At 47.4% G+C, this 24,649-nt stretch overlaps 1 protein-coding gene and 1 long non-coding RNA gene across 2 annotated transcripts in view; one reads left to right on the top strand and one right to left on the bottom strand.

Moving 5' to 3' along the window:
* LOC134909260 (carboxypeptidase B-like) overlaps positions 1-20,471 on the top strand; it is a 48,338-nt gene extending 27,867 nt beyond the window's left edge. Inside the window, exons 10-11 of the mRNA XM_063915959.1 lie at positions 13,391-13,475; positions 20,166-20,471. Coding sequence (XP_063772029.1) covers positions 13,391-13,475; positions 20,166-20,353 — 273 coding nt within the window. The 3' untranslated portion in view covers positions 20,354-20,471. The remainder of the gene's footprint in view (positions 1-13,390; positions 13,476-20,165) is intronic.
* The window catches only part of LOC134909261 (uncharacterized), a 95,809-nt gene that overhangs the window by 10,676 nt on the left and 60,484 nt on the right, over positions 1-24,649 (bottom strand). The gene's annotated exons all lie outside the window — the stretch shown is intronic.

Here is a 24,649-nt window from a genome sequence, read left to right as displayed (position 1 = left end):
GCGGAACTACCGGCAGTGCAAGCAGTGCGTTGCACTGGGGCCCGCCTCTGTTCAGGGGCCCAAGCATGTAATGAGTCAAACTGACTCATTACATGCCGCTGTGCGCTGCGGGCAACCGCTGCCCGCAGCGCACAGCCGCCCGGAGAGAGAGGAGAGGAGCGGCGCGCACTGCAGCGGTACGGGGTAAGGTGGAGGACGGAGGTGAAGGAGGGAGCCGCAGCAGCGCTTTGTTACTGGTGGAGGCGCTGCTGCTGCTGCTCCTCTGCTTCAATATAGGCTGTCTCTGAGAATCTGCCTGCCGTAATGTGTAAAAAGGGCACGCTGTCTGCCGTTATGTGTAAAAAGTGTATGCTGTCTGCCGTAATGTGTAAAATGGGGATGCTGTCTGCCGTTATGTGTAAAAAGTGTATGCTGTCTGCCGTAATGTGTAAAATGGGGACGCTGTCTGCCGTAATGTGTAAAAAGTGCACGCTGTCTGCCGCTATGTGTAACGAGGGCACGCTGTCTACCGCTATGTGTAACGAGGGCACGCTGTCTGCCATTATGTGTAAAAAGTGTATGCTGTCTGCCGTAATGTGTAAAAAGGGGATGCTGTCTGCCGCTATGTGTAACGAGGGCACGCTGTCTGCCATTATGTGTAAAAAGTGTATGCTGTCTGCCGTAATGTGTAAAATGGGGACGCTGTCTGCCGTAATGTGTAAAAAGTGCACGCTGTCTGCCGCTATGTGTAACGAGGGCACGCTGTCTGCCGTTATGTGTAAAAAGTGCACGCTGTCTGTCGTTATGTGTAAAAAGGGGAATCTGTTCGCTGTAAGGTGTAAAAATAAGAATTTACTTACCGATAATTCTATTTCTCGTAGTCCGTAGTGGATGCTGGGGACTCCGTCAGGACCATGGGGTTTAACGGCTCCGCAGGAGACAGGGCACAATAATAAAAGCTTTAGGATCAGGTGGTGTGCACTGGCTCCTCCCCCTATGACCCTCCTCCAAGCCTCAGTTAGGATACTGTGCCCGGACGAGCGTGCATAATAAGGAAGGATATTGAATCCCGGGTAAGACTCATACCAGCCACACCAATCACACCGTACAACCTGTGATCTGAACCCAGTTAACAGTATGATAACAACGAAGGAGCCTCTGAAAAGATGGTTAACAACAAGAATAACCCGATTTTTGTAACAATAACTATGTACAAGTATTGCAGACAATCCGCACTTGGGATGGGCGCCCAGCATCCACTACGGACTACGAGAAATAGAATTATCGGTAAGTAAATTCTTATTTTCTCTAACGTCCTAAGTGGATGCTGGGGACTCCGTCAGGACCATGGGGATTATACCAAAGCTCCCAAACGGGCGGGAGAGTGCGGATGACTCTGCAGCACCGAATGAGAGAACTCCAGGTCCTCCTCAGTCAGGGTGTGCCCCTGACGAAGTAGCAGCTCGGCAAAGTTGTAAAGCCGAGACCCCTCGGGCAGCCGCCCAAGATGAGCCCACTTCCTTGTGGAATGGGCTTTTACTGATTTTGGCTGTGGCAAGCCTGCCACAGAATGTGCAAGCTGAATTGTACTACAAATCCAGCGAGCAATCGTCTGCTTAGAAGCAGGAACACCCATCTTGTTGGGTGCATACAGGCTAAACAGCGAGTCAGATTTTCTGACTCCAGTCGTCCTGGAAACATATATTTTCAGGGCCCTGACAACGTCAAGTAACTTGGAGTCCTCCAAGTACCTAGTAGCCGCAGGTACCACAATAGGTTGGTTCATGTGAAAAACAGAAAACACCTTAAGGAGAAATTGAGGATGAGTCCTCAATTCTGCCCTGTCAGAATGAAAAATTAAGTAAGGGCTTTTATATGATAAAGCCGCCCATTCTGACACACGCCTGGCTGAAGCCAGGGCTAATAGAATCTTCACCTTCCATGTGAAATATTTTAATTCCACAGTGGTGAGTGGATCAAACCAATGTGACTTTAGGAAACTCAAAACAACATTGAGATCCCAAGGTGCCACTGGGGGCACAAAAGGAGGCTGTATATGCAGTACCCCTTTTACAAACGTCTGAACTTCAGGCACTGAAGCCAGTTCTTTCTGGAAGAAATTCGACAGGGTCGAAATTTGAACCTTAATGGACCCTAATTTTAGGCCCATAGACAGTCCTGTTTTCAGGAAATGTAGGAAACGACCAAGTTGGAATTCCTCTGTAGGGACCTTCTTGGCCTCACACCACGCAACATATTTTCGCCAAATGCGGTGAAAATGTTTTGCGGTTACATCCTTCCTGGCTTCGACCAGGGTAGGGATGACTTCATCTGGAATGCCCTTTCAGGATCCGGCGTTCAACTGCCATGCCGTCAAACGCAGCCGCGGTAAGTCTTGGAACAGACAAGGCCCCTGCTGGAGCAGGTCCTTTCTTAAAGGTAGAGGCCACGGTTCTTCCGTGAGCATCTCTTGAAGTTCCGGGTACCAAGTCCTTCTTGACCCATCCGGAACCACGAGTATCGTTCTTACTCATCTCCTTCTTATGATTCTCAGTACTTTTGGTATGAGATGCATAGGAGGGAACACATACCCTGACTGGTACACCCACAGTGTTACCAGAGCGTCCACCACTATTGCCTGAGGGTCCCTTGACCTGGCGCAATATTTGTCTAGTTTTTTGTTCAGGCGGGACGCCATCATGTCCACCTTTGGTTTTTCCCAACGGTTTACAATCATGTGGAAGACTTCCCGCTGAAGTCCCCACTCTCCCGGGTGGAGGTTATGCCTGCTGAGGAAGTCTGCTTCCCAGTTTTCCACTCCCGGAATTAACACTGCTGAGAGTGTTATCACATGATTTTTCGCCCAGCGAAGAATCCTTGCAGTTTCTGCCATTTCCCTCCTGCTTCATGTGCCGCCCTGTCTGTTTACGTGGGCGACTGCCGTGATGTTGTCCCACTGGATCAATACCGGCTGACCTTGAAGCAGAGGTCTTGCTAAGCTTAGAGCCTTGTAAATTGCCCTTAGCTCCAGTATATTTATGTGGAGAGAAGTCTCCAGACTTGATCACACTCCCTGGAAATTTTTTCCTTGTGTGACTGCTCCCCAGCCACTCAGGCTGGCATCCGTGGTCACCAGGACCCAGTCCTGAATGTCGAATCTGCGGCCCTTTCATAGATGAGCACTCTGCAGCCACCGCAGAAGAAAACACCCTTGTCCTTGGAGACAGGGTTATCCGCTGATGCATCTGAAGATGCGATCCGGACCATTTTCCCAGCAGATTCCACTGAAAGGTTCTTGCGTGAAATCTACCGAATGGGATCGCTTTGTAAGAAACCACCATTTTTCACAGGACCCTTGTGCAATGATGCACTGATACTTTTCCTGGTTTTAGGAGGTTCCTGACTAGCTCGGATAACTCCCTGGCCTTCTTCTCCGTGAGAAAACATCCTTTTCTGGACTGTGTCCAGAATCATTCCTAGGAACATTAGACGTGTCGTCGGAAAAAGCTGCGATTTTGGAATATTTAGAATCCACTCGTGCTGTCGTAGAACTACTTGAGATAGTGCTACTCCGACCGCCAACTGTTCTCTGGACCTTGCCCTTATCAGGAAAGCGTCCATATTTCTTTTAGGAAGAATCATCATTTCGGCCATTACCATGGTAAAGACCCGGGGTGCCGTGGACAATCCAAACGGCAGCTTCTGAACTGATAGTGACAGTTCTGTACCACGAACCTGAGATACCCTTGGTGAGAAGGGCAAAATTTGGACATGTAGGTAAGCGTCCCTGATATCCAGTGATACCATATCGTCCTGGTTCGCTATCACTGCTCTGAGTGACTCCATCTTGATTTGAACCCTTGTATGTAATTGTTCAAATCTTTTAGATCTCACCGAGCCGTTTGGCTTCAGTACCACAATATAGTGTGGAATAATACCCCTTCCCTTGTTGTAGGAGGGGTACTTTGATTATCACCTGCTGGGAATACAGCCTGTGAATTTTTTTCCAATACTGCCTCCCTGTCGGAGGGAGACGTTGGTAAAGCAGACTTCAGGAACTTGTGAGGGGAAGACGTCTCGGATTTCCAATGTACACCTGGGATACTACGTGTAGGATCCAGGAGTCCACTTGCGAGTGAGCCCACTGCGTGCTGAAACTCTTGAGATGACCCCCCACCGCACCTGAGTCCGCTTGTATGGCCCCAGCGTCATGCTGCGGACTTGGCAGAAGCTGTGGAGGACTTCTGTTCCTGGGAATGGGCTGCCTGCTGCAGTCTTCTTCCCTTTCCTCTAACCCTGGGCAGATATGACTGGCCTTTTGCCCGCCTGCCTTTATGGGTACGAAAGGACTGAGACTGAAAAGACTGTGTCCTTTTCTGCTGAGATGTGACTTGGGGTAACAAAAGTGGATTTTCCAGCTGTTGCCATGGCCACCAGGTCCGATGGACCGCCCCTTTATACGGCAATACTTCCATGTGCCGTCTGGAATCTGCATCACCTGACCACTGTCGTGTCTATAAACATCGTCTGGCAGATATGGACATCACATCTACTCTTGATGCCAGAATGCAAATATCCCTCTGCGCATCTCGCATATATAGAAATGCATCCTTAAAATGCTCTATAGTCAATAAAATATTGTTCCTGTCAAGGGTATCAATATTTTCAGTCAGGAAATCCGACCAAGCCCCCCCAGCGCTGCACATCCAGGCTGAGGCGATTGCTGGTCGTAGTATAACACCAGTATGTGTGTATATACTTTTTAGGATATTTTTCAGCTTCCTATCAGCTGGCTCTTTGAGGGCGGCCGTATCTGGAGACGGTAACGCCACTTGTTTTTATAAGCGTGTGAGCGCCTTATCCACCCTAAGGTGTGTTTCCCAACTCGCCCTCACTTCTGGCGGGAAAGGGTATACCTCCAATAATTTTCTATCGGAGGAAACCCACGTATCATCACACACTTTAATTTATCTGATTCAGGAAAAACTACAAGTAGATTATTCCCACCCTACATAATACCCTTATTTGTGGTACTTGTAGTATCAGAAATATGTAACACCTCCTTCATTGCCCTTAACATGTAACGTGTGGCCCTAAAGGAAAATACGTTTGTTTCTTCACCGTCGACACTGAAGTCAGTGTCCGTGTCTGTGTCTGTGTCGACAAACTGAGGTAAATGGGCGTTTTTACAAGCCCCTGACGGTGTCTGAGACGCCTGGACAGGTACTAATTTGTTTGCCGGCCGTCTCATGTCGTCAACCGACCTTGCATCGTGTTGACATTATCACGTAATTCCTAAATAAGCCATCCATTCCGGTGTCGACTCCCTAGAGAGTGACATCACCAATACAGGCAATTTGCTCCGCCTCCTCACCAACATCGTCCTCCTACATGTCGACACACACGTACCGACACACAGCACACACACAGGGAATGCTCTGATAGAGGACAGGACCCCACTAGCCCTTTGGGGAGACAGAGGGAGAGTTTGCCAGCACACACCAAAAACGCTATAATTATACAGGGACAACCCCTTATACAAGTGTTTTCCCTTATAGCATTTTCACATATGTAATCATATCGCCAAATAAGTGCCCCCCCTCTCTGTTTTAACCCTGTTTCTGTAGTGCAGTGCAGGGGAGAGCCTGGGAGCCTTCCTCACAGCAGAGCTGAGCAGGAAAATGGCGCCGTGTGCTGAGGAGAATAGGCCCCGCCCCCTAAAACGGCGGGCTCTTCTCCCGGAGTTTGTGAGATCTGGCAGGGGTTAAATACATCCATATAGCCTCAAGGGCTATATGTGATGTATTTTAGCCATAAAAAAGGTATAATACATTGCTGCCCAGGGCACCCCCCCCAGCGCCCTGCACCCTCAGTGACCGCTGGTATGAAGTGTGCTGACAACAATGGCGCACAGCTGCAGTGCTGTGCGCTACCTTATGAAGACTGAAAGTCTTCTGCCGCCTGTTTCTGGACCTCTGGACCTCTTCAACTTCGGCATCTGCAAGGGGGGTCGGCGGCACGGCTCCGGGACGAACCCCAGGGTGAGACCTGTGTTCCGACTCCCTCTGGAGCTAATGGTGTCCAGTAGCCTAAGAAGCAAATCCATCCTGCACGCAGGTGAGTTTACTTCTCTCCCCTAAGTCCCTCGTAGCAGTGAGCCTGTTGCCAGCAGGACTCACTGAAAATAAAAAACCTAACTTAAACTTTTATTCTAAGCAGCTCAGGAGAGCCACCTAGATTGCACCCTTCTCGGCCGGGCACAAAAATCTAACTGAGGCTTGGAGGAGGGTCATAGGGGGAGGAGCCAGTGCACACCACCTGATCCTAAAGCTTTTATTATTGTGCCCTGTCTCCTGCGGAGCCGCTAAACCCCATGGTCCTGACGGAGTCCCCAGCATCCACTTAGGACGTTAGAGAAAGGGTCTCTACCTGGTGTAGTGGTGCTACTGTGTGGCGTAATTTGAAGAATGGAGACTACTGTGCACCGTTTTATGAATTGGTATTATTTTGTGGACAAACCCCTTCCCCACGAAGCCACGCCACTATGTATTTTTGCGCGCGCCTACGGCGCGCACTGCCCATGGGGTGGACTTGGATGGGACGGGGGGGGGCCCAAAGCATTTTGTCGCACCTGGGCCCACCGCTTGCTTGTTCCGCCACTGTATATATGTGTGCATGTGTGTAACTATTTGTATATACTACATGTGTGACTGTACTGTATATCATATGTACGGTATGTGTTTTGTGTGTGACTGTATGTAAGTGTATATGTGTGTGCCTGTGGGTGGGATCAGATGTACTAATAGCAGTGGGGTTAATTTGTTAAGGATTGCAGATTCTAAAAGCAGAATCTGCAATCCTTTCTATTGCATGCTGGGGGATGCTCATCTATTGCAGGGCAAGGCCGTCCAACATGCTGAATGGCCTGCTCAGCAACTGCGACCGCAATTTAATTGTGGTCACAGCAACTGTGGAAGACCCCCTGCAGCTAGGCTGTGTATGCAGGTGGTCCGCCTCCATTTTTCACATAGGGGTGGCTGCGTGTGATGTCTCTCAGCCGCCTCGAAAATGCAGATGGCACAACCCAGTTTTCCCCACGCTGTCCCCGCTACAGTCCATCACCACCACCCGCCCTTCCCGCGAACGCCTCTGCCTGACAATCAGGCAGGGGTGTTTACAGCCAATGTGATCCAATCGACGGAGCGCTGAGAACAGATATTGCAGTCGCATCCCTGAATGTGGTTTGACCGCATTCCACTTATAAAAATAGAAATATATTTACTAGCACTGGTCCACATTTCTGTTTTCTATTTGCATTACCCATATGCCTTCTATAGACAGTGTTTCCTATAGGGGTACTACTGTGTGGCATAACATGAATAAGAGATGCTACTGTGCGGTATAATGTGATACTGTGTCGGCATAACGTGAATAAGAGACACTACTGCACGGTGTAATGTGATACTGTGTGGCATAACGTGAATAAGAGACACTACTGTGCATTGTAATGTGATACTGTGTGGCATAACGTGAATAAGAGACACTAATGTGTAGTGTATAATTTGAATTGGAAATACTATTGTGTGGCCACGCCCCTTCCCCACAAGGCCATGCCCTTTTTTGGTACACCCTTCTTATTTCAATTATGTGGGGGGGAGGGCACTAGCCCTTACTTTGCAGGGGCGCTCAGACCCCTAGATATACCCCTGCTGGAGGGCACTCTAATGTGGCACAGTATAAATAGGGGACACTGTAATGTAGCATAATATGAACTGGGGACACTGTATGTTATAGTGTGAATTGGAGATTCTGTGTGGCATAATATGTACTGGCAGTCCTACAGTGTGATATAATGTAAACTAGGGCACTATGAGGGCTCAATAATAAAACTAGGGCACTACTATGGGGCATAATATTAACTAGGGTACTACTATGGTCCAGAAAATTAACTACCATAGGGCACTATTATTGTTGGCAGAGTAGAGTGCAGTGACGTCAGTCCACACACTTAATGAACTTAAACAGTAATGCAGGTTTATTCAGTAAACACACAGGTGACTCGGATGCATTATTGATATAGGTAATTGGGCCCCTTATATCATACAAGGTAACACAACAGTGGTAGTGGTACTTATCAGTCTGATTGAGTAGCTGCGGTATCCCAGCAGAAGTTATCTCCCGGTGGTAAGGGACGGATGACTGCACAGCCATGCAGTCTGACTCCCGCTGTAGAGAAGATGCGGCGCTAAGCTCAGCGTCAGCTCCGGAGCCGTGATACATGCAATGGAATTCTGTAAGTCTCTGTCACTGAGCTCCGCTCCCGGTCTCAGTTCTGCACGCTCTAAGATGGAGGATCAGAGCATACATCACATAGCTCTGCCTCCCAGTGACTCTTGGCACTAGGGAATTGACACTAAGGGATGCGCTTATAGACTGCTGTGTAGAAGGAGACAAGCACAGAGCACACCATATCCTACCCTTCCCCCCCGCTTAAGACTGTCTCCGGTCACAAATTTAAAAGAACATGACATTTTATCAAACAAATCAGTAAAGTAATTTCTCTAAACGGAAAACATAATGTGAAGCAAAACAGTAAGAATAAATCAACATTAACCATATTCTAGTCCACATTCCATCAGTAATGCATGTAACAAGTGTGATGACAGTCCTTTTGTCAACATGTCAGCAATATTTTCTTCACTTGCAACATATTCCACATTGACGGACTTGTTTTTCACCAACTCACGGTTGAATGTCTTATAGCAATGTGCTTAGACCGTCCATGATGTTTTGTGCTGCAAGAAAGATCAATTGCTCCCTTGTTATCACACTTTATGTTGATGATCTCACTCTGGTAAAGAAGACCTAATTCACATAAAGTCTCTTTTATCCAAAGTGCTTCTTTTGAAGTTTATATGAGCGCCATGTCTTCTGACTCTGTAGTAGAAAGAGCAACTGTGGGTTGTTTCCTACTTGCCCAGCTTATGGCTGCACCTGTCAGTGCAAACAGGTATCCAATATAAGAATGTCTATCATCCTCATCTGATCCCCAGTCAGCGTCACAGAATACTTTTAAGCTGGTATCTGTTGATCTTGTAAATCTCAGCTTTAGTGAACTTGTACCTTTAAGGTACCTTAGTATTCTCTTTACTGCAATTCAGTGTTGTCTCCCAGGATTATTTGCAAACTGGCTTGCCAGACTCACTGCATGTGTGATGTCAGGTCATGTCCCAATGCTTGCATACATTAAACTACCAATAGCATTTTGATAGGGTATTTCTTGCATTTCCTCTATCTCCCCCTTGCTACTTGTTGACATGGCCTTGACCATCTTTGTACTTTTATCAGTGGGAGTACTGGTTTTGCATCTGTCATTCCATATTTGGAAATTATTGCCTTAATGTATGTTTGTTGGTCAATTGTGACAGTTCCCTCTTGCAGGTTTTGTACAATTTTCATACCTAAAAGATGGTTTGCAGAGCCTAGCTATTTCAACTTGAGTCTTTGTTTAAGCTGGCACTTGATGTGATCTTCTTGACCTGCCAAAAGTAAATCATCCATATAGACAGCTATGATGAACAACTTTTCTTTGATAGTTTTGTGGTATAGGCAGTGATCAGTCTCTGACCTAACAAAGTTCATTTCTAGTAATGCTGCATCTAACTTTACATACCAGCAATGACCACTTTGCTTGTGGCCATATAGTGACTTCTTTAAGAGACAAACTTTCCCAGTTTGGAATATATACATATCATAGTGTTCAGGCGGCTCCATGTAAATTTCCTCAACTAACTCTCCATTCAGGAATGCAGAATCAAATTCTAGCTGATATAACAGTAGATTGTGTAGTGTAGCAACAGCAATCACTGACCTTAAGGTACTATACCTTGCGACTGGTAAGTAGATCTCTCCGTAATCGATTCCATACTTCTGGGTGTATCCCTTGGCAACAAGGCGGGCTTTGTAATGAGCTACTGTCCTGTCTGCATTCAACTTCTTGCAGAAAACCCACTTGTTTTTAATCATTTTATGGTCACTTGGTCTATCAACCATAGTCCATGAAGTGTTATCATTTACTGCTGACAGTTCTGTATGAATTGCTGACTTCTATTCTGTCCAATCACTCCTTGGCTTTACTTCTTGTATGTTTTGAGGTTCACAGTAAGCTTTGTTTGTATACACCTCATTGTTTTTCTTGGCTGGAACACCTTTGTTGCTCCTTCTGTTCCCTGAGTTGTCCGCTTTGACACTCTCAGATTCAGACACGCTTTCTGTTGCCTGTACAGCCAAAGATACATTTTCTTGTTGCTCCACTGCTCCAGTTAGTGGTGCTGTCTCATAGAATACCACATCTCTGGATTTAAGAAGACGCTTACTTGTAACATCCCAAAGTCTGTATCCTTTGTTTTCATCGCAGTATCCGAGCATTATACATTCTATGGATTTTGGATCTAGCTTCCCCCTTTTCTCCTTTGGTATATGTGCAAAAGCTTTGCTCCCAAAGACACGAAGATGACTGATGCTTGGCTTTTTCCTGGACCACGCCTCCAGTGGCGTTTTACCTTTGACAGCCACTGTTTGTGCACGATTCTTTAGGTATACTGCAGTAGATACTGCTTCTGCCCAAAACTTCTTTTCCAGTCCAACATCACTTAACATAGTTTGTGCTCTTTCAAGAATTGTGCGGTTTGCCCGCTCACTCACGCCCTTCTGTTCCGGTGTGTAAGTAATTGTTAGCTGATGCTTTATGCCATATTTCCTAAGGAATGCGGCTAAGACTATGTTATCATACTCTCCACTGTTGTCTGATCTGAAGATCTTTAGTTTTAGAACTGTCTGATTCTCGACTAGGTTTTTGTATTCCACAATTTTGTTGGCCACTTCACTCTTCTCTTTAAGGAAGTGCACATGTGTCATTCTTGTGGCATCATCAATGAGAGTAATGAACTATCTATAGCCACTGATTGATTCTTCATCCATTGGACCACACACGTCTGTGTGCACTAGAACTAATGGTGTCTCTGCTCTATTAACTGACTTTGGAAATGGGTTGCGAGTTTGCTTGCCTTTTATGCAACTCTCACACATGGGTCTTTCAGCGTTGCTCACTGTGATCCCTGTTACCATTCCATCTAGCAGTTTCTGGATGTTGTCATATCCCAGATGACCCAAGTGTTTGTGCCACAGCTCCACTGACTGTTTTTCATCAGTAGCCATCATTGCAGTACACTACTCAGTGTCCAAGACATATAGTTGGTTGCACCGGGTTACTGAAGCAATAACAGTCCCTCTTTTATTCTGCATCATACACTTTCCCTTCTGAATTTGGACTTTGTAGCCTTTTTTCTCTGGGATGCTGATAGCAATAAGATTACTTCCTAAATCAGGCACGTACAACACATCTTGGATACCTGTAACAACTGTTTCTCTTCCAATTCTTAAACTTACTGTGATTGTCCCAGCTTGTAATGCAGTAAGGACCTTATTTCCAATCCCTGTAACTGTAGTGGGAACACACGGTATTAAAGAATTGAACCAATGCTTATTGCAACTGAAATGTCTAGTGGCCCCCACGAGTCCATGTACCAGTAATCCTTCCTGTGACTGCTACATTCAGTTCTGACTCATTTGGCCTGTCAAGCTGCTTCTGCGCACCACTGGAATTTCTCATTCTGCAATCTGAAGCTTTATGTCCTATCTTGTGACATAACATTTTTTTTAATTTGTGCTTTTTGGACTTTGTGCCTTTTGTGATCAAGGCAGAACCCTCAGCTATGGTCTCAACAGGAATACGTTCTTGGAACTGCAGCAACTTGGCCCTTACAATCTCCGTTGTCAGTGTAGTGTCATTTGACTCTAACGCAACCACCAAAAAATAAAATTCTGGCATCAGATTCTGTAAAATAGCCATTGCCACTTCTTCCTCATCCACCTGTGCCCCCACAGATGCCAACTGCTGAGCTATCTACAATAACTTATCAATGTAATCATTCATGTCCTTACAGGCACTCAGTTTTGTTCCATATAGCATGCGTCTCAAACTTATCCTTCTCATTAGACCTTTGTCTTCATATGCATTTTGCAGGGCTGTCCACATGTCCTTAGCTGACACTTTCCCACTGGCTATTGAATAGACTTGCTGCTCCACAGCTAAACCTATCATCCTGATGGCTCTGTCTACGTCATCTGAGTTTGGACCTGATCCCGGGTCTATGGTGACCTTCCACAACTTTTCCCGCTTAAGCTGCATCTCCATGGCAAACTTCCATGTAGCATAGTTCTCTGAACCTTTCAGCTTAGCAAAGTTCATGCTGTGTCCTGTGTTATACATCCTTTCTGCACTTGAATAAAATATAACTTTAAACTTTATCTGTGTGAGTATTCAAAAGAACTCAGGGGTTAATCTTTAGGCACACGCAGGTATAGGGCACGGGACTGGACCCATAATGTGTTGGCAGAGTATAGCGGATTTCCTGGTGCAGTGACGTCAGTCCACACACTTAATGAACTTAAACAGTAATGCAGGTTTATTTAGTAACTTAAACAGTAATGCAGGTTTATTTAGTAAACTTAAACAGTAATGCAGGTTTATTCAGTAAACCCACAGGTGACTCGGATGCATTATTGATATAGGTAATTGGGCCCCTTATATCATAAAAGGTAACACAGCAGTGGTAGGGGTACTTATCAGTCTGATTGTGTGGCTGCGGTATCCCAGCAGAAGTTATCTCCCGGTGGTAAGGGATGGAGGACTGCACAGCCATGCAGACTGACTCCCGCTGTAGAGAAGATGCGGCGTTAGGTTCAGTGTCACCTCCGGAGCCGTGACACATGCAATGGAATGCTATAAGTCTCTGTCACTGAGCTCCGCTCTCGGCCTCAGCTCTGCATGGTTACACTCACACTCTAAGATGGAGGATCAGAGCATACATCACATAGCTCCGCCTCCGAGTGACTCTTGGTACTAGGGAATTAACACTAGGGGATGCGCCCATAGACTGCTGTGTAGAATGAGACAGGCACAGAGCGCACCATATCCTAACAATTATGGGGCATAATATTAATACTGTTGTGAAGATGTGTCTCTCAATAATCATTGGGACTGGGGGCCCTTCAATATGTTGCTGTGGGGCCCACAAAGTTCTGGTTACACTTCTGCCAGCAGGGAATAGTTACTTTATAAAATGGAACCCCACAGTTCTGCCACCTACTGAGAGGGGGAGTTTCTTGATACAATAATGGTAATAACTGAATATTTCTTTTAATTCATTGTCATGAAAAAGAGTTTCAATTATTTCATTCCCAAGAGAGAACTAAACTACTATTCTGCCATTATCCAGCATTTATACATTGGGTTTCATTTTTAGCAGAATACAAATTACTGAAAAAAATATATTATTTTTTCAATCAGGATGCAATTTCCAAAGGTGCGATATCTGAGTTACACAGTCTTTATGGAACTGAATATATTTATGGGCCCTCCGCCTCCACAATTTGTAAGTACATTATTATTTTAAAAGAGTCAACATTTTTCTACTTATGAATGGTTTATACTTGTGCATACTGCTCGTAAATAAGATTTACTCACCTAATTACATATGGGTTAAACAAAGATTTTTATTGTAGGACACATTTGAAAGCAGAATTAAGACCTGTTATCCTCACGTAACCTGCAATTGGCGGGAACCATAGCAAGATTTTTGGTTGTCCTGGGAATGCTTCTACATCCTCTCCATGGATCAACACTCTCCTCTTCTGCATGTTCTGAAGTGCAGTGTGAGGGCTGTCATAGTAGTTGGAGAAGTTTCACTAGGTCTTCCCTCAACACTGACCTCTTTAATAATCGCATTCGATGCAATGGCTATAGTGCACTCAAAGCAATGGCAATTGGGCCTAATTCAGACCTGATCACTGCTGTGCGTTTTCGCACAGCAGCGATCAGGTCTGAACTGTCTCAGCCCTGCGATTGCCTCTGCCTGATTGACAAGCAGAGGCAGTCGCTGGGCGGGAGGGGGTGGGCCGACGGCGTTTGGCTGCCGTTTAGGGTGCACGGTCCGGGCAACGCAGGTGTGCCCGGACCGATGGGGGGTGGGCCGTTGTGGCTGCGTGACGTCACACGCAGCCGCTGCAACCCTCACAGCAACGAGTAGCTCCTGCCAGCGCGCAGGAGCTACGCTGGCAGGAGCTACTCATCCAGTGCAAAACCATCGCCGCTGTGCAATGCTTTTGTACCTGTGCGGGGGAGTCGGGCCAGACATGCGGGGCGGAGTAGCCCTGTGCTGTGTCCCCCTCCCCCCCCCCGCATGTCTGTGTGACTGATTGCAGATGTGCTAAATTTAGCACATCTATGATCAGGTCTGAATTAGGCCCATAGTGCAGTCAATGCAATGACTATAGTGAACCAGATGCAATGTCTGTAGTGCAGTCGGTGCAATGGCTATTGTACACTTGATGAATTCGAGTTGATCGCTAGCTGCCATTGTTCGCAGCGCAGCGATCAGGCTAAAAATCGGCATTTCTGCGCATGCGTATGCTCCGCAATGTACACGCGCGACGTACGGGTACAAAGTCCGTTGTGGTTGTGCACAAGTTTTAGCAAAGTTTTCAGTCGCACTGACGACCTCAAGAAGATTGACAGGAAGGGGGCGTTTCTGGGTGTCAACTGACCGTTTTCAGGGAGTGTTTACAAAAACACAGGTGTGTCTGAAAAAACGCAGGCGTGGCTGGGCGTTCGCTAGGCGGGTGTATGACGTCAAATCCGGACACGAATAGGCTGAAGTGATCGCAAGCGCTGAGTAGGTTCAGAGCTACTCTGAAACTGCACAAACTGTTTTTGCAGAGCTCGGCTGCAGCCGCTGCACATGCGTTTGCACTTCTGCTAAGCTAAAATACACTCCCCAGTGGGCGGCGTCATAGCGTTTGCACGGCTGCTAAAACTAGCCAGCGAGCGATCAACTCAGAATGACCCCCATTGTGCATTCAATGCATTGGCTATAGTGTACTCGATGCAATATCTATAGTGAACTGGATGCAATGGCTATTGTACACTTGAGGCAAAGGCTATAGGGGATCATTCCGAGTTGATCGCTCGCTAGCTACTTTTTGCAGTGCTGCAATCAGATAGTCGCCGCCTATAGGGGAGTGTATTTTCGCTTTGCAAGTGTGCGAGCGCCTGTGCAGACGAGCACTACAAAAACATGTTGTGCAGTTTCTGAGTAGGTCTGAACATACTCAGCCCTTGCGATCACTTCAGCCTGTCTGGTCCCGGAATTGACGTCAGACACCCGCCCTGCAAACGCTTGGACATGCCTGCATTTTCCCAAACACTCCTAGAAAACGGTCAGCTGACACCCATAAACGCCTTCTCTCTGTCATTCTCCTTGCGATCGGCTGTGTGAATGGATTCTTCGTTAAATCCATCGCTCAGCAGGGATCCGCTTTGTACCCGTGTGATGCGCCTGCAATGGCCATAATGCAATCAATGCAATGGCTATAGTGAACTTTGATACAATGGTTATAGTGCCATCGTGCAGTGGCTACTATGTACTCGATGCAATGACTATAGTGAACTGAATGTAATGGCTATCGTGCTCTTGATTCAATGGCTTATAGTGCACTGGATACAATGGCTATAGGGGGTCATTCAGATTCTGCCGCAATAGTGGCTCAGTTTCCTGGTACACAGCAGCTGCACAATGTGTATGGCCGCACAGTGGCTGCACAGTGGCTGCGCGGCTATTCACATTGTGATCGCATCCCCGATGGATGCACCGCCATATGATTGATAGGCGACGGCGTTGCGGGGACGGGGTTACGGCATTGTTGGAGTGGTGCCAGAAAAACTGCAAATTTGCAGAGGTTTTCGATCGGGTAGTCGCCACCCAGACAGAGTGAAAATCCGCCCCGTGCAAATCTGAGTATACCGTGTGAAAAGCTTTGCATATATCGGACAGCTGCAAATCTGTTCGCAACTCACTCACCATCAAATGTATTTTCATGTCTGTGAAGTCTGTGCAGTCTGTGCTTAGCCCAGGACCTATTCCTACAGTGCAAAAGAAACAGGCTGAAGCTGACTTCACACACCCTCCCTGAAAACCCCTAGGAACGTATGCGTTTTTTCCTGACACTCCCAGAAAACAGCCAGTTACCACTCCCAAATGTCTGCTTCCTGTCAGTCAGCCTGTGTACGCCTAGCAATCAAAAAAGACGCTGATTTCTATCGCAGTTTGGCCTTGCGCTGCGCAATATGATCCGTACACACGCGCAGTCAACCGATAATCAGCCATCTTGCAAATTCGCACAACAGCGATCAAGTCTGAATTAGGCCCATAGTACACTCGATGCAATGGCTATAGTGCACTGGATGCAATGGCTATAGTGCACTGGATGCTATGGTTATAGTGCACTGGATGCTATGGTTATAGTGCACTGGATGCTATGGTTATAGTGCACTGGATGCTATGGTTATAGTGCACTGGATGCAATGGCTATAGTGCACTGGATGCAATGGCTATAGTGCACTGGATGCAATGGCTATAGTGCACTGGATGCAATGGCTATAGTGCACTGGATGCAATGGCTATAGTAAACTCAATGCAGTGGCTATAGGGGGTCATTCCAAGTTGACCGCTCGCTAGCTAGTTTTAGCAGCCGTGCAAACGCTATGCCGCCACCCACTGGGGAGTGTATTTTAGCTTAGCAAAGGTGCGAATGCATGTGCAGCTGAGCACTACAAAAACAGTTTGTGCAGTTTCAGAGTAGATCTGAACTTACTCAGTGCTTGCGATCACTTCAGCCTATTCGTGTCCGGATTTGACGTCATATACCCACCCAGCGAACGCCTAGCCACGCCTGCGTTTTTACAAACACTTCCTGAAAAGGGTCAGTTGACACTCAGTAACGCCCACTTCCTGTCAATCTTCTTGCGGCTGCCAGTGCGAAGGAAAACTTTGCTAGAACCTGAGCACAACCACAAAGAGCTTTGTACCCGTACGTCGCACGTGCACATTGCAGGGCATACGCATGCGCAGAAATGCCGTTTTTTCACCTGATCGCTGAGCTGCGAAAATTGGCAGCGAGCGATCAACTCAAATGACCCCCATAGTGAAGTGGATGCTATGGCAATAGTGTACTGGATGCAATGGCTATAGTGAACTCAATGCAATGGCTATAGTGCACTGGATGCAATCGCTATAGTGAACTCGATGCAATGGCCATAGTGCACTGGATCAGAGGTGTCACTCACCTCTTTTGTACACGGTGTAGGGGGTGTGGCTTCATAGGGAGGGCGTGGCTTCATGTGAGGGGCATGGTTAAGTGCCCTGACCGGCATTTTTGTCACTCCAGAGGTCCGGGAGTTGCGGCCTGCCCCCGGAGACTGATGTGTCTGCAGTGCCAGCTCCTACATGATGACAGGAGCTGGGTTGCTGCATGTAATGTTACAGTGCAGCACCCGGCTCCTGTCACTGAGCAGGAGTCGGCACTTTAGTGCAGGGGGCGGATTGGGATCAAAAATCAGCCCGGGAAATGTATTGAAGCAGCCCTAATAGGGGTCTGTTTAGGGGGTTGGAGTCTGTGAAGTGGGTGGGATTATTGCTCAGAAGGGTTAATGAAATGTATGCATGGAAAGTGCGCGACGTAGATGCGCAGCAAAATTTTAGGGGCGTGGCTTCATGGGGAGGGGGTGTGGCCACATAATAGTGCCAATTCACATTACACCACACAGTAGTGCCGCTTATGCACATTGCACCAGGTAGAACCTCCTATACACACTGCGCCAGGTAGAGCATGTTATACATATTACGCCAGATAGAGCACGTTCTACACTTTGTGCCAGTAGAGCATGGTATACACTTTGCGGCAGGCAGAGCACATTATGGGGGTAATTCCAAGTTGATCGCAGCAGGATATTTTGTAGCAGTTGGGCAAAACCATGTGCACTGCAGGGGAGGCAGATATAACATATGCAGAGAGAGTTAGATTTGGGTGGGTTATTTTGTTTCTGTACAGGGTAAATACTGGCTGCTTTATTTTTACACTGCAAATTAGATTGCAGATTGAACTCACCACACCCAAATCTATCTCTCTCTGCACATGTTATATCTGCCCCCCCCCCCCTGCAGTAGACATGGTTTTGCCCAACTGCTAAAAAAATTCCTGCTGCGATCAACTTGGAATTACCCCCTATACACATTGCACCAGGTAAAGCACATTATACACTTTGCGCTAGGCAGAGCACATTATACACATTGCACCAGGTAAAGAACATTTTTACACATTGCACCAGGTAGAGCACGTTATACACTTTGCGCCAGGCAGAGCACATTATACACATTGCACCAGGTAACGCACATTATACACTTTGCACCAGGTAAAGCACGTTATACATATTGCATCAGGCAGAGCACGTTATACACATTGCACCAGGCAGAGCACGTTATAGACTTTGCGCCAGGTAGAGCATGTTATACACATTGCACCAGGTAGAGCACGTTATACACATTGCGCCAGGTAGAGCAAGTTATACACTTTGCGCCAGGCAGAGCACATTATACACATTGCGCCAGGTAATGCACATTATACACTTTGCACCAGGTAAAGCACATTATACATATTGCACCAGGCAGAGCACATTATACACATTGCACCAGGTAGAGCACGTTATACACTTTGCGCCAGGTAGAGCACGTTATACACATTGCACCAGGTAGAGCACATTATACACATTGCACCAGGTAGAGCACGTTACACACATTGCACCAGGTAGTGCACGTTATACACATTGCACCAGATAGAGCACGTTATACTCTTATACATAACGTGAGCCCCCCTCTAACTGATCAGTGACAGCCCACAAAAACACCACACAGCCTATGGAGCTGCTGAGCTTACCTTGGGACTGGCCACTCCTTCTCCTCCAGCCTCTCCTCTGAGCTCCTAGCTGCCCCAGGCCATCAAACTCCCCAGCACAGTTGCTACCCACGCCAGCAGCAGCTCCCCCATCACGCCGCCTCCTATATGTCACTGCAGCTCCCAATGTGCAGGGGCTGGGGAGGAGAGAAGGGGAGGGATCCGCCGCTGCCTCCACGGCCGTTCTCCACAACCGATCTCCATGGTGACTGCAGGACTGTGCTGGGCTAACGATGCCACGATCGGAGCTAAGCTCCGATCGCGGCTGCCGGCCAGCGTGGGGGATGACGGCGGCCACTGAGGGGACGCACGGACCAGCCAAACAGAATCTGGTCCGGCATCTTGCCGTCCCAATCAGCCGCTGCTTTGGTGTCACCCCTCGACAGATGACACCCGGGTGCGGGCCGCACCCACCTTGTGATGCCACTGTACTGGATGCTATGGCTATAGGGAAGTAGATGCTATGGCTATAGTGCAGTTAATGCAATGACTATAGGGGTTGCAGTTAAAATGCCAGCTGTCAGGGTCCCGGCGTTCAGGATAACGCACCAGGGCTATTCCCACTCATGGGTGTCCATGACACCCACAGAGCATACTTGCCTACCTTCCCGGAAGCTGCGGGAGGCTCCTGATTTTTCGGCTTGTCCCACGCAGCGCCGGAAGGGTAAGTGATTCTCCCGCATCCCGCCCCGCTTCCTAGTGAAGTGGGCAGGACAAGGATAAAGTAATACACTCTAAGGCAGCCGTCTGAGGTGGCGGGGCTAATTGCGGCATTTAGCCCCGCCCCATACCCGCAGCCCATCCAATCGCTGTCATTTCCTCCTATTGGGCGTGGGGCCTAATGATATCTCAGTTTGGCCACGCCCACCGAAGTTGCCTGCTGCGTCTCCTCTCCGGGCTTCTCCCAGAAAGGAGACTTGAAAGGTAGGCATGTATGCCACAGAGTGGGAACAGATCATTCGGCAAATGTGCAGCGAGCCACCAAGGAGACTCGCCCCGCTGCCTGCATCCTGGCGGGCAGGATGCCGCTGTCTGGATATTAACATCCGGCATCCCATCCGCCGGTAAAATGTATGCAATCTTGCTACAGTGTACTTGGTGACATGGCTATAGTGAAAGAGAATTATCGGGTTAAGCAAGAGAAATGTCTGAGGTAAAGTAAGAAGGTGGAGACGAAAATAATAACTGGAATGACCCTTTTTGGCAACTGTGTTCATTGTTATATTGAATTCATTTTAATTTCAACATGTAAATAATAAAAAACCCCTGCATTTCAGATCCCACAGCTGGTTCCTCCGATGACTGGGCTTATTCGCAGGGGATAAAGTATGCCTTCACCTTTGAGCTACGGGACAGAGGAAAACGTGGTTTCCTTCTTCCAGAGTCTCAGATAAAAGCAACTGGCAAAGAAACTGCGCTGGCCATCAAATACATCGCCAACTATGTTCTCTCACATTCCTCTTAAGAAAGCTCCCATAAAGTTTGTCATGTCTTTATTGTGTCACTCCATCACTGGAAATGATGGGTTATAATGCTACCATTATCTTTCAAACCCAAGTAATATTAAAATGCTTATTAACGTACAGTAGTCACTGTTTTTTAACTGGAGACATTAATATGGTTTTTATCATATTGGACCCCATTCAGAGTCTGTGTGAAACGTAATAGCTATTTGTGTTTTTTGTAAAAAGTTGCATCTCTGTTACCTATTCACAGTTATCAGCATAACTGGGGATTATTATTATTATTATTATTATTACTACCAGTTACTTATATAGCTCACACATATTCCGCAGCGCTTTACAGAGAATATTTGCCCAATCACATCAGTCCCTGCCCCAGTAGAGCACATATGTGTGCACATTTATGCGCACACACATTCACGCTAGGGTTAATGTTGTTGGGATCCAATTAACCTACCAGTATACTCAGAGCCGGCCCTAACCAATATGATGCCCTAGGCAAGATTTTGGCTGGTGCCCCCTAGCACCACCGCTAGTTACGCCTCTGACCCTGCACCCCTTTCCCAGCACCATCACCCCTCACCCATAGCAGTCCTTATTTTGGTGTTTGTACCCCCTATATTTTAAATAGGAACAGTTTGCACATTTGGCCAACAGCCCAAAAAGGGGTGTGTTTTTGCTGGGAAGGGGCATGGCCACATAATAGTAACCCCAATTCCAATTACGCCACACAGTACTGCAACTTTATTCACATTTGATCATGCGATAGTGTCCATAATTCATATTACATCCCACAGTAGTATCACTTTACCTTATAAACGTTACTCCTCACAGTAGAGCCCCTTATTCACATTACATCACACTGAATTGCTCCTTATTCACATTACACTACACCCTATTGCTCTTTATTCACATTAGACGACACAGTAGTGCACTTTCTATATGCAACGCCACATAGTAGAGCACCTTATACACATAATGCCACACATTAGTAATGCATTTATACACATAATTCCACACAGTAATGCCACTTACACATATGAGACACATTATTAATGTCCTTATAAAAATAATGCTCCTTACACATTATGACAACTTTTATTAATGCCCTTATACACATAATGTCCCTTACACATATGCCACACATTATTAATGCCTTTATACACATAATGACACACATAGTGTCCTTTACACATTTGCTGCACATTATTAGTGCCCCTATACACATAATGACACACATACAGTAGTACCCTGTTACACATATGCCGCACATTATTAATGCCCTTGTACACATAATGACACACATAGTGCCCCCTACACATTTGCTGCACATTATTAGTGCCCCTATACACATAATGACACACATACAGTAGTACCCTGTTACACATATGCCGCACATTATTAATGCCCTTATACACATAATAACACACATAGTGCCCCTTACACATATGTTGCACTATAGTAATGAATTTTTACATGACACACATAATGCTCCTTACACATATTCCAAACACTACTGCACAACCAACTCACTCACATGCACACAGCACTCACACTGTCACTAACACTGTGACCTCTGCCTCTGCTTGGATACAGATGTGTCCTCATAAATCTTGCCTCAATGCTAACGTCGGACACCTTTTTTTATGAAAATGCATCTTATTTGCATTGCTATGTGGCTAGGATGCACACGCAGCTTCTGCTGATTAAACTGATATGTGGCATGCCTATATACTGTGTGAGACTGTGGCTGTATCTGCATATGAAATGCTACACACAGAATATAGGCGTGCCGCATATCATTTTAATCAGCAGAAGCTGCTGATGCCCCTAGGCATTTCAAATGCCCTAGGCAATTGCCTAGTTTGCCTATGCCTATGGCCGGCTCTGAGTATACTTTTGGATTGTGGGATGAAACAGGAGTACCTGGAGGAAACACACACAAGTACGGGGAGAAAATACAAACTCCACACAGTTAGGGCCATAACTGGGGATGCGATACCTTCCCCTTACCTGTGACCCCTCCCCCCTTGTTGTACCTGGCTGAATTGAAACTGAATTGCAACTGGAGGCGTGGCTTCACGGACATTACAGAAAATGCTAAATATTGCAGCACACAATAGAAATGTGCTGAAGTTACAGGCTCCAATGTGCAGCTAAGAAAAACCCAGATGGCTTGGAGCATTTGACTTGCTCTGTGATATTTACAGTACTTTCAACACTTCTGGAGGCTGCGTTTGGCCATGTCTGTCTCACATTATGATTACACGCCCATACCATAGTACTTCTGTTGTGACTGCATGCATCTGCGGTTGCATTCACATCACCTTCTGGCTGATCCGATCCACACCTATTCCAGCCCTGGTCTCAGCCTCTTATTCGCAGGGAGACTAAGTCAGACTTGAGACAAAAAAAAATTACAGACGCTAAAAAGTTTCACATGAGCATAGAAAATAATTGCAACTGATTGCTTCTTTAAAAATACAGTCATTCTCGCGCATACTCTCACACCTTCCACCATTACACCCTACATTTACCCCATTATATTATAGATAGGTAAATTGAATATACTGTATACTCCATAAAGCAAACCAAGATTATATTTTGAGCATAATTTGTATGTTTATTATGTTACTGAAGACTTTAGAGACTTCAGATCTTTGTTCTGTATCTTCCTCTCATGTGTTGGTTCATTTTTGTCCTTCATTGATACTTTTCCCAGCTGCAGTCTCAGGTGTCTCTTTGGCTCACCAACCAACCGCAACTCCCACCACCATACAGGGGCACAACCAAGGAGGGCCAGATGGGGCATATGCCCTAGTGTGACTGAGAGATGGTTGGCAAGCAGAGAAGCTGGAGGCATGATCAGGGCCGGCTCTAGGCATGTTCGAATAGAGCGGCCGCAGGGCGCCACCCTTAATGGGCGCCGAGCGCTGGCGCCGCCATATTCGATGCTGGAGCCGGCCCTGTGTGTGCAGCATTGGCCCGTGTGCACTGTGCGCTATGCGCACTGCGCGGCGCCGGTGTCTAACGTCAGACACCGACGCCATAGTGCACACAAGTGGCCACCCGGACCCAGGCTCACTCTGACTCGCCGCCCGCCCGCCAGCACTCCCGCCCGCTCGCCAGCACACTCGGACAGGCGGACAGCAGCAGTACTCCTCCCCAGCAGCGCCGCAGGTATTGGGGGGATCCGCACTGTGGGGGCATTTCTGGCTATGGGGGGGGCATTTCTGGCACTGTGGGGGGCATTGCATATCTGGCTCTGTGGGGGCATATCTAGTTCTGTGGGGGCATATCTGGCACTGTGGGTGGCATATCTGGCACTGTGGGGGCATTTCTGGCACTGTGCGGGCATATCTGGCACTGTGGGGGCATATCTGGCTCTGTGGGTGGCATATCTGGCACTGTGGGGGGCATATCTGGCACTGTGGGGGCATATCTGGCACTGTGGGGGCATATCTGGTTCTGTGGGGGCATATCTGGCACTGTGGGTGGCATATCTGGCACTGTGGGTGGCATATCTGGCACTGTGGGGGGCATATCTGGCACTGTGGGGGCATATCTGGCACTGTGGGGGCATATCTGGCTCTGTGGGGGCATATCTGGCACTGTGGGGGGCATATCTGGCACTGTGGGGGCATATCTGGCACTGTGGGGGCATATCTGGCACTGTGGGGGCATTTATCTGGCTCTGTGGGGGCATATCTGGCTCTGTGGGGGCATTTATGTATCAGGCACTGTGGGGGCATTTATGTATCAGACACCGTGGGGGCATTTATGTATCTGGCACCGTGGGGGCATTTATGTATCTGGCACCGTGGGGGCATTTATGTATCTGGCACCGTGGGGGCATTTATGTATCTGGCGCCGTGGGGGCATTTATGTATCTGGCGCCGTGGGGGCATTTATGTATCTGGCGCCGTGGGGGCATTTATGTATCTGGCGCCGTGGGGGCATTTATGTATCTGGCACCGTGGGGGTAATTATGTATCTGGCACCATGGGGGCATTTATGTATCTGGCACTGTGGGGGCATTTATGTATCTGGCACTGTGGGGGCATTTCTTGCACTGTGGGGGCATTTCTTGCACTGTGGGGGCATTTCTTGCACTGTGGGGGCATATCTTGCACTGTGAGGGCATTAATGTATCTGGCACTGTGGGGGCATTTATGTATCTGGCACCGTGGGGGCATTTATGTATCTGGCACCGTGGGGGCATTTATGTATCTGGCACCGTGGGGGCATTTATGTATCTGGCGCCGTGGGGGCATTTATGTATCTGGCGCCGTGGGGGC

The sequence above is a fragment of the Pseudophryne corroboree genome, chromosome 4 (genome assembly GCF_028390025.1).
Source record: "Pseudophryne corroboree isolate aPseCor3 chromosome 4, aPseCor3.hap2, whole genome shotgun sequence".
Classification (NCBI taxonomy): domain Eukaryota; kingdom Metazoa; phylum Chordata; class Amphibia; order Anura; family Myobatrachidae; genus Pseudophryne; species Pseudophryne corroboree.
Note: the sequence above shows the minus strand (reverse complement) of the source record. Positions and strands in the feature narration are given on the sequence as shown.